This window comes from Brachionichthys hirsutus, chromosome 18 (assembly GCF_040956055.1).
Source record: "Brachionichthys hirsutus isolate HB-005 chromosome 18, CSIRO-AGI_Bhir_v1, whole genome shotgun sequence".
NCBI classification, from domain to species: domain Eukaryota; kingdom Metazoa; phylum Chordata; class Actinopteri; order Lophiiformes; family Brachionichthyidae; genus Brachionichthys; species Brachionichthys hirsutus.
In genome coordinates, this window is record NC_090914.1 from 10741809 (window position 1) to 10752018 (window position 10210).

Consider the following 10210-nt stretch of genomic DNA (forward strand, 5'->3'; position numbering starts at 1 on the left):
GGGGGGGGGGGGGGACGACGACGACGACTAAGGCTGTTTATATAAAGATAGTGGAGGTAAAAAAAAATTACATCTTTCACCGATCTTTAACCCGAATATCCATTTAAGATTCATTCATCAAAACGGACAGGCGTTCGTTCAACCGGAAAGCGCTCTGAAGAATAAAATACGTCATCATCGCGCGACGGCCTCGGTGCAGCATCATGCTAGCTGCGGCCGAGCGACGCTGAATAGTCTTGCGTTGCTGTCTTCTGCTTCGACCGAACAAACCGAGGCGCGTTTTGCGGTTATTCGTGCGTTCGTTTGTTTTTACCGAACTCGCCCGCGCGCCGTGTTCGCGCTTTAGCATCCCTCCGCTAATGGAGGAGCTAACGCGGCTCCCTCCGGAGATTTGGGTCGAAGTGTTCAACTACCTGAACACGGACGAGCGGCACACGGTCCGGATGTCCTGCCGGTACTTCAAGAAGCTCGTGGACCACCCGTCCCTGTGGCGGGACTACACGGTGGTGCTATCGGACTTACGCCGGTACACCTACGGCTTCTGGGATACCCTGTGCAACCGCAAGCTCACGCGGGTTGCGGTGCGGCACCTGCGGCGCAAAGAGTGGCGACGGCTCGTGAAGTTCCTGCCGTGCGTCACCGCCATCGTGTTCGTGGACGGGGGGCGGCTGTACAAGGAGAAGTACCTGAGCAACCTGTCGCGGCTGCCCGATCTGAGGGACCTGGGGGTGCGGAACGCCACGTGGGACGAGTCGATGCTGGGTCGGAACCTGAGCGAGCTGCTGCGGGACCGGCTGACCCACCTGAGCGTGTGTAACGTCCGGTTGACCTGCACGGTGGACTTCATCAACACCGCGTCGCAGCTGGTCAACCTGCGGTTCCTGCTGTTCCACCAGCAGGGGGAGGGCTACGGGCTGGACACGGTCCGGCCGGTACCGCGCGGCGTCTTCCACAACATGCTGTTGAACCTGAAGAAGCTGAAGCACCTGTCCTGGGGGATGAGGGGGGAGCCAGCCGAGCCGCTGCCCGACGACTACCTCAGCCCCCCGCAGCCAGGTCGGCGTTCAGCCGCCGACTCGCCGTCTCATGACCCCCCGGAGGTCACTCACGAGTCTGTCCTGTGTCCCTTAGGATCGGCCCGGTACGGCGGCCCGGCGCTGAGCAGCCTGGAGCTGGTGGACTACCCAGAGACCATCCTGCCGGAGGACGCCCTGAGGAGCCTGAGCTCGCTGCGCTCTCTGACCGTCCGCTACCGCTACATCAGGGAGGGCGTGACGTGTCGCCTTTCGTCCTGGCTGAGTCCGCTGCAGAAGCTGGAGACGCTGAGCATCATCGGTGAGTCCGCGGTTCCGTCTTTCGTCTGGGGGGGGGCGAGAAGCGGCCGCAGTTTGTCCTCCTTTTTAAAGCCCCGGTAACGTCCTCCCAGGTGGAAACTCCCTCGCCACGTACACGACCACCATCCCGTCCACCGTCACCAGGCTGACGCTGCGCGTCGCCATCACGCTGAAAGACATGGACTCCATCGCGCCCAAAGTGCCGGCGCTGGAGCACCTGGACATCGAGCAGAACCGCTCCAGCGGCAGCCTGTGCAGACGGGTCCCCATGTTGTTTCCGCAGCTCAAGACGCTCAGGATACGGTGAGGCGGGCCGTGAATCACGGCGTTTGACTTTCCTGCGCTGCCGTCACACGGACGTCTCTGAAGCTCCGCCTCCTCCTCCTTCTTCACAGGTTTTTCCGCAGAGAGCCAGAGAAAGACCTGCTCAGCCTCCACCGCCTCCGTCACCTGGTGCGGCTGGAGCTGCTGGTGGAGCGCTCCTTCATCCTGAGGGATTATCTGAACGGCCACCCGTGGCCCAGCCCCTGCGTGCGGGAGCTGATCGACCAGCTCCAGGAGATGTCTGAGAACCGGATCACCGTCGTCACGACGATGCGGCAGAGAAACCCACTGAGGGAGTGTGACTGTCTGTGGGAGGGCGACTGAACGGTGGCGCGGACAGACTGTGGATTCAGCGTCGCCATCGTTGATAGCTGATCAGATCAATCAATCCTTACCTGGTTACCTTTTGGCCAGCAGCCCGTGAAGCTTTCCAGGAACCGTTTAATGTTTATTTCAGAAAGTGAAATATGAAATTGCACGTCGCATTTTCCTTTTTTTAGAATCTGGATGGTTCTGCACATCGAGCCTGCAGCGCAAAGCAAAAACAAATGGATCAAATCTTATTATTCAGTAAAACCAATCATTGAGGAGCAGAGCGGGTCGGAACCCAGGTCCATGTCATCTGCTGGTGCCGGTCCGTTGGGTTTGATCCAACCTCCTACCAGGAGACTTCATGAAGATGCTTCTTGGGATCCGGTTCTGACCCGCTGGTGTTACTGGGCTTGATTGAATTCCAAATTCAATAAACATGACAAAATATTCTGGAGTTCTCATCTTATTTTCTGTCCAACACACACGCACAGGTTTCTGTTCTCTCATTGGTCAGAACGGTCTCCTTTGGATGCAGCACTAAAGGCGGTTCTGCCCCTCGGCCCGGGTCATGAGCCCTCTGCTTTGACTTGAAGGTTGGATTTGCCCATTTGATGTTGGGGGAGGTCGGAGGTCGGATCTCGTTCTGGATGAGGTTCTATCTGAACCTGGACCCCCGCCCCTTTTCCAGAGGGGGTGAGAAGAAACCCGAGAAGAGGAGAGGCTCATCAGTATGACCTCTGAACTCCTCGCTGGCTGCATCTCATCGGGAACCTTCATGTTCCTTTTCATTCCTTTCAAAATAAAGGTTCAAAAAGATTATTTTCCTGCGGTTATGTCGACTAACCTAAAGAACCAGTGGCAGGTTTATTAAGTTTAAGTCGTTTCTGTTTCCCAGAACAGAGCTGAGCGCCCCCAGCTGGCGGGAAGGATGAATTAAGATACTTTAGTATCGCAGACATATTTCTAAAATGAGTAATCTTCCCTTAACATCATCTGTTGTGTTTGCTTGAAATTGTGCAAACTGAAAGATCATAATGTCGAGAAGTAATATGTGTTTTTTGTCTTTATTTAATTTATAAAATAAATATATATATCAAATGAAGTTCCTAACGGATAAATAAAGGGGATTTGATTTGATTTGATGCAGGTGAAGACATCTGTGTTTATGTGCAGCTCAGAACTCCATCAGATGTGTGTAGGGTCCATTCGTGTCCAGCTTCAGCACTTGTCTGTTTCCGTAAGTTCCGTGCTTCACTGCCACCTGCGCTCCGCCCCCGGCCGAAGCAGCGGCGGTCAGTTCCTTCTCGCACAGAGCGACGAAGGAGCCGTAGAGCCGCAGTCCGTCCTCTTTGCTGATGTTGTTGTGGTACTGCATGGCCCTTCCTTTGCACTTCCCTCCCAGCGTGGCCTGAGGGACGATCAGCAGGCTGCCGGGAAGCTCCAACACGGACACCATCTTCCCGGAGTCGGACTCAGACAGCCGCAGGTTCAACAGTGTGGACACTGGACGATGGGAGACAGGAGCAGACGGTATATTTGCGTCTCATAATGACAGATTTATGTCGAGAGCAGAGAAGGATGCTGCTCAAATATTAAAGGTCAAAGTTGAATAAAGGTCACAGACCCATCTTGGGCAAGATGTCATCTGTTGCTCCTTTGAAGAAGCAGATATAAATCAGCGTTCCTCTGTCAATCTGAAAACAGAAAAGTCGTCTGCTTGTTTCTTATCTTCATATATAAGAAATACGTATTTTAATGCACTCTTGAATATTTTCCATGTTCCCACCTTTTTTTATTATCCCATTGTTATATGTACTTTATGATGGGTCGTAAACCTACAATCTAGGATGCCGGATACAGGAACACCTGTTCTCACCTGGACGAACTGCGCCTCTGTGACGTCATCTGCCGGTTTCACCTGCAGTCTGGCCTGCAGACACTGCTGCAGGAGCGTCCGGGCCACGGGAGCGCTGCCCTTGTCCGTCATCACTCCTTAGTTTTTAAGATGAGCCCCGTCTAATGTTGAAGGAACCGGCCCGGTGTCAACGTTTGAAACGAGGACGAAATTATACGAAGTTTAAAAAGAGCAAACATGTAAAACGACAAAGCAGATAGGGAGAAAACAACGCACTTCCGCTTTGACGTCATAACCAGAGTTAAGCAAAGATGCTCAAAGCTGCGCAACTTTTACGCGGTTTCCGAAACAAACATTAATTTGAACGGATTGTTGTATAATTAACATAAAGTAACTCAGTTATTTATTATAATATTTGAATTACGACATAGAAGAAAAACACTATTTAAAGTCAAGAGACAACCGGGTTCATAGAGACGAGAACGTCATCAAACATGCGCAGCAGTGACGCGCGTTGGCATGCTAGCGAGATAGCATGCCAACAGCTAAACATGGCTCACTTCTCATGCAGGAGGCTGCCCCATTTATTCAGAATATGCGTGAATAAACCTTCAGTTTCACGAGCAGCGGCAGACAGAAAACACGGGCGTGTTTGTTGTTTACAGTTCATTCGGTGTCAGGTAAGATTATTGCGTGTTACGAGGAACACAACAGGCAAGCTAGCGACTTGTTTACGTCAAGTTAGTAAGAGAACGGTATGAAAGCGGAAGTTGGTGTGTTTGTGTTTTCAAAATAAAAGTGAACGCGGTGAAATAGAATTGTGAAAAAAAGAAAAAAAGTATTCTAGTTGCGTTTGATTTTACGTATTTAAGATACAAATGTGATTATACGTATTTAACTTGGTATTCTATCGAGTAAGCCGGCACGTTCACTCAATCTATTGTAGCGGTCTGCTTTGGAGGTCTCCAAAGCAGACCTCCGCGCTTCCAGCGGACCCCCCGCTCAACTGACCGCTGCTACCGGTGTGATGAGGTCGGTCACATCGCACAGGATTGTCCTGCTCCTGCTCCAAAGGCCAGACAGGCGGGAAACGACAGCGGAGTTCTGGCTCGCCAACATCCAGGACCAGTGTATCATCGGCCTGGACCTGCTGAACCGCTGGGGAGCCCAGGTCGACGTGGTAGGGAAGGCTGTCACCCTTGGCGGAGAGCCCATGGAGCTCCAGGCTGGCCGAGAGAGTGGGAACCGACCGAGGAGGCGCCACCAATCAGCTTCAGTTCAACGGCGGCCCAGCAGCCTGGCACAACCCCAACCTGCCCCAGAACTGCCCACAGAGTCAACTGTCGCCCCATCTACAGAGACAACCGAGGCCATATACCAGCTATGGCTACGCAGCAGCGATGGCCTAAATCCCCAGCAGCGCCAGCAGTTGAAACACCTCCTTGATGGCTACAAAGACATTTTTGCTGCCAAAGATAAGGACTGTAAGCAGACTGGCCTGGTCCAGCACACCATTGAGACGGGTGATGTTCAACCCATTCGCCTACGACCTCATCGGCTGGCCTTTTCTAGACGGCAGACGGCGGAGGAAATGGTCCGTGAGATGCTTGCCGCTGGTGTGATCGAGCCATCAGATAGTCCATGGGCTGCCCCGGTTGTCTTGGTGAGGAAGAAGAACGGCTCCTGGCGGTTCTGCGTAGACTACAGGCGCCTCAATGCAGTCACCAAGACTCCTACCCACTCCCTCGCATCGATGACGCCCTCGACTACATCGCTGGGTCCAGCTGGTTCAGTTCCCTTGATCTCCGCAGTGGCTATTGGCAGGTGGAGCTGGCCCCCGAAGCAAGACCAAAGACTGCCTTTACCATCGGCCAGGGGCTGTGGCAGTTCCGTGTCATGCCGTTTGGACTCTGCAACGCACCAGCTACGTTTGAGCGGCTGATGGAGAGGGTGCTGGCCGATGTGCCGCGGAGTCGTTGTGTGGTGTACCTTGATGACCTGCTGGTGCATGCCACTGACTTTGACAGAGCCCTGGCCAACCTAGGTGAGGTTTTTGCTGCCATTCGCCAGGCCGGGTTGCGACTGAACCCTGCCAAATGTCATCTGCTGTCCAGGGAGACGGAGTTCTTGGGCCATGTGGTTAGTGCTCGTGGTGTGGCTACTAACCCAGTGAAGGTGGCTGCAGTTCAAGAATGGCCAACCCCAGCCAATGTCAATGAGCTGCGGAGCTTCCTGGGACTGGCTTCGTATTACCGGCGGTTCGTCCAGGGCTTTGCCACCATTGCCGACCCACTGCACCGCCTCACCAACAAGGGCCAGCCGTTCAACTGGGACGACAAATGCGCAGCCGCCTTTGCCCAACTCAAGAGAACTCTCACTGAAACCCCAGTGTTGGCGTACCCCAATGCTCAGCTGCCCTTTATTGTGGACACAGACGCTAGCAACGTCGGCGTCGGGGCTGTCCTCTCCCAGCAGGGGGAAGAAGGAGAGCGTGTGGTGGCCTACTTCAGTCGAGCGCTGAGCAGAGCAGAGAAGAACTACTGCGTCACCCGTCGGGAACTACTGGCAGTGGTCCTGGCCCTGCGGCAGTTCCGGCCGTATCTGCTTGGGAGCCACTTCCTGCTCCGTACTGACCACGCATCGCTCACCTGGCTTCTAAACTTTAAGAACCCTGAAGACCAGGTGGCCCGCTGGCTGGAGGTCCTCCAGGGATATGACTTCAACATCCAGCATCGGGGGGGGGCGACTTCACGGCAACGCTGATGCGCTCTCCCGGCGTCCATGTGCAGCGGTAGAGTGTCGCTACTGCCGGCGGCAGGAGGAACGGAGCCAGATGACACTCAGCGTGGCCAGCGCCAGCCCCTCCAACGATGGAGAAGGATGGCTCCCGCTGACCACTGAGCAGCTGAAACAGCAGCAGGAGGCTGATGTGACCCTTGCATTGGTGGGGGGCTGGCTGGAGGTGGGACGCCGTCCTGAGTGGGCCGAGGTGTCTGCCCTGGGGCCCGAAGTGAAGGCTTACCACTCTCAGTGGGGCAACTTCGTGGTCCGTGACGGAGTGATGTACCGGAGGTGGCAAACGCCAGGACGAGGGTACGACCTCCTGCAGCTGCTGGTGCCAAGGGCCCTACGGCCCCAAGTTCTCCAGGCGGTCCACGGTTCGGTGGGGGCGGGGCACTACGGGAATGCCAAGACCCTCAACCGCCTCAGGAGGCGATTCTACTGGCCTGACTGTCGGCGGGAGGTGGAGTTGCATGTCCACTGCTGTGATGCCTGCACGGCCCAGAAGGGACCGACCCAGCGCTCCCATGCCCCGCTACAGCAGTATCTGGTGGGGGCCCCGATGGAGAGGGTTGGAGTGGACATCCTGGGGCCCTTTCCAGTCACCAACTCTGGCAACCGCTATGTTCTGGTGGCCATGGACTACTTCACAAAGTGGCCAGAGGCGTATGCGGTCCCAGACCAGACCGCGGCTACGACCGCAGAAAGACTGGTGGAGGAGATGTTCGCCCGTTTCGGGGTCCCTAACGAGCTCCACAGTGACCAGGGACGGAACTTCGAGTCCCAGGTCTTTGGGGAGGTCTGCCGACGGCTGGGGGTGAGTAAGACCAGAACAACTCCGCTTCACCCGCAAAGTGATGGGCTGGTGGAGCGGTTTAACCGCACCCTGGCCACCCAGCTTGCCATCCTCACCAGTCAACACCAGAAAGACTGGGACCGTCACTTGTCGCTGGTCCTTTGGTCCTATCGGTCTGCTGTTCAGGAGTCCAGCCAGTGCACGCCTGCCGCTCTTATGTTTGGGAGAGAGCTCCGGACACCGGTGGACTTGGTGTTTGGTGCCCCGCCAGAGCCGGAAATCCCTGGGGGGCAGGAGATGGACTATTTTCGCAGGCTGAGAGAGCGCCTGCTGGTAGTACACGACTACACCCGCCAGGCCCAGGCGAACTCTGGCGTTCGGCAGAAGAGGGGCTACGACGTCCGTTGCAGAGGACGGGCCTTCATGCCAGGGGACAAGGTGTGGGTCTACTGCCCTGTCCGCAAAAAGGGGATTTCTCCGAAGCTTCGCAGCCACTGGCAAGGCCCCTGTGACATCATAGACCGCTTGTCTGAGGTGGTGTATCGGGTGCGGATGTCCGGCAAGAGACGCATGGTGGTGCTGCACCAGGACAGACTCTCACCGTACCGACCCCTCGCCCCGGATGCTGGTGAGGCGAGTGGTGGCGGTAGTCCGTGCGCCGGCCCCTGTGACTCTCCGCCTGGCACGGCTCCTGCCAATCCTAGACGGCCTGTTCGCCGCCGTTGCCAGCCGGGGTATTTAAGAGACTTTGTGTTGGGTGATGGGGTCGCCGAGGGCGTCTGACCCCTCAGGTGGGGGCTATGTAGCGATCGCGCGAGATCACGTGAGGCGCAATGCATGATGGGAGTGACTGGGTGTGCTGTTGGCACCAGGAGTGAGGGGGGTGTTGCGTTGAAAGACCCCAGCGTGGCATCCATTTTGCAGTTAAGTTGTCCCGTGTCGCAATAAAGGCACTTGTTGACACAGGCTCGATTCCGGTGTGGTTCTTCGCTCGCTACACTATTATATTTGTGAAAGTATTAACCGGAAGTGTGATGCTATTCATGAAAACTTCGTAAAGCTTCTGATCAACTACTGAATTTCCAATCAATATATTTAAAACCACACGGATGTGTTTAACAGCAAATTTACTTTGGTAGTTTGTCATTCGAAATCAAGACGCCATATTTAGTTTCCTCCCACGTCTTAATTAATATCTCGATTTTTCTCAGTGACAAAGAAGTTCGAATGGTAAATAAATTAGTTCTCCTAATTTAATTCTCGTACATGATACAAGTGAAACGGATTCTCTGCAAGCCAGAGCTGCAGTGAAAAGCGCCAGCTCTCAGTTGCATGTTCCCAACCTCGATGCGCTCCTCTTGCATTGTCGTTTCTCCCAGAGGTCGATGGACGCCAAAGCGCTGCAGGAGAGGCAGAAGCAGCACATGGCCAAGGGTCTCCCCAAACAGAAGCCCATCGTGGGCGTCAAGCAAGTCATCGTGGTGGCTTCAGGCAAAGGTGGCGTGGGCAAGTCCACCACTGCAGGTAGAACATGGATTTACAGCGTCGCATATCCCGATCCGGCTGTTGGAGTTCATTCACTGATCTTCAGTGAGTTTCTGAATGACAAAAAAGGAAAACGTGCACTGAAATGTTCATGTTTTATCTGTCTCCACAGTGAATTTGGCCCTGGCGTTAATGGCTAACAATCCGGTAAAGACGGCGATGCCGCATCCTCTTCTTGCTTTGAGCTGATCTGCTTCTCCTCCTTTTATCCACGCGTAATAACCAAAGAACGGCCATCTATTTCCATCTCTCTGTCTTCCATCTGTCCGTCTGCCTCAGTCTACGTCAGTCGGTCTGTTGGATGCCGACGTCTACGGTCCTTCAATCCCCAAACTGATGAATCTGAAGGGAAACCCGGCGCTCTCTGACAGTACGACGCTTTTTTACTTTACTTTTCTTCACTGGAGTTCAATGACTGGGATCACACAGGGCAGATCAGCTGATTGCCATTAGATCATGTATTTTTCTCCTTTTTTTCCAGACAATCTAATGATCCCGCTCACCAACCACGGCGTTCCTTGGTGAGTCCTGGCAGGAGAACATCACTGCATCCGTTCCCTTTCTCCGATCTGTCTAACTCTAACTGAGGGCTAAAACAAGGTGCCACTGTCGCTCCTGCTCTGATCCTCCCGTCTCCCCTGTCAGCATGTCGATGGGCTTCCTGGTGGAGGACGTGGCCCCCATCGTCTGGAGGGGGCTGATGGTGATGTCGGCGATAGACAAGCTGCTCAGGCAGGTGAGAACAACTCCGAGGCGGATGTTGGACGGCAACGGTGAACCGGTCACGATAGAGCGAGGTGTGTGTGTGTGTGTGTGTGTGTGTGTTGGTTTATAGGTGGAATGGGGGTCCTTGGACTATCTGGTTGTCGACATGCCTCCTGGGACTGGAGATGTCCAACTGTCAATCTCACAGAATATCCCAGTTGCAGGTTAGTCACACACACACACACACACACACACACACACATACACAGCTGTACTACTAGGCAAGAAGTTTGGACTGCTGAGTGTAAAGCTGTCCTCTCATGTTGTGCAGGTGCCGTCATCGTGTCGACACCGCAGGACATCGCCCTGCTGGACGCCCGGCGAGGAGCCGAGATGTTCAAGAAAGTCAACGTGCCGGTAACAGAACCAAAGGGAGAGAGAGAGGGAGAAATGAGCCGGGTTGATTCTGCTGGAACCAGATCACAGCGACAGGAGAGTAACGCCGTTGTGTTTGGTGCAGGTTCTCGGGCTGGTGCAGAACATGAGCGTCTTCCAGTG

General features: G+C 54.6%; 3 protein-coding genes across 3 annotated transcripts in view; 2 read left to right on the forward strand and 1 right to left on the reverse strand.

The window, feature by feature from the left end:
• The first annotated feature begins 359 nt into the window (after positions 1 to 359).
• On the forward strand, positions 360 to 2408 carry LOC137907813 (uncharacterized). The gene is made up of 4 exons (XM_068752170.1): positions 360 to 1056; positions 1132 to 1335; positions 1427 to 1637; positions 1730 to 2408. The coding sequence occupies exons 1-4, from the start codon at positions 360 to 362 to the stop codon at positions 1980 to 1982; spliced, it is 1365 nt and encodes a 454-aa protein (XP_068608271.1). The 3' UTR covers positions 1983 to 2408.
• Positions 2409 to 3144: 736 nt separating this feature from the next.
• Positions 3145 to 3957, reverse strand: dtd2 (D-aminoacyl-tRNA deacylase 2). The gene is made up of 3 exons (XM_068751726.1): positions 3847 to 3957; positions 3595 to 3664; positions 3145 to 3473 (listed from the first exon to the last, which is right to left on the reverse strand). The coding sequence occupies exons 1-3, from the start codon at positions 3955 to 3957 to the stop codon at positions 3145 to 3147; spliced, it is 510 nt and encodes a 169-aa protein (XP_068607827.1).
• A 419-nt stretch (positions 3958 to 4376) lies between these two features.
• nubpl (nucleotide binding protein-like) overlaps positions 4377 to 10210 on the forward strand; it is a 6684-nt gene continuing 850 nt past the window's right edge. The window contains exons 1-9 of the mRNA XM_068751725.1: positions 4377 to 4505; positions 8782 to 8926; positions 9060 to 9094; positions 9227 to 9317; positions 9429 to 9468; positions 9593 to 9683; positions 9783 to 9876; positions 9984 to 10069; positions 10173 to 10210. The exon at positions 10173 to 10210 is cut by the window's right edge and continues 83 nt beyond it. Coding sequence (XP_068607826.1) covers positions 4377 to 4505; positions 8782 to 8926; positions 9060 to 9094; positions 9227 to 9317; positions 9429 to 9468; positions 9593 to 9683; positions 9783 to 9876; positions 9984 to 10069; positions 10173 to 10210 — 749 coding nt within the window. The remainder of the gene's footprint in view (positions 4506 to 8781; positions 8927 to 9059; positions 9095 to 9226; positions 9318 to 9428; positions 9469 to 9592; positions 9684 to 9782; positions 9877 to 9983; positions 10070 to 10172) is intronic.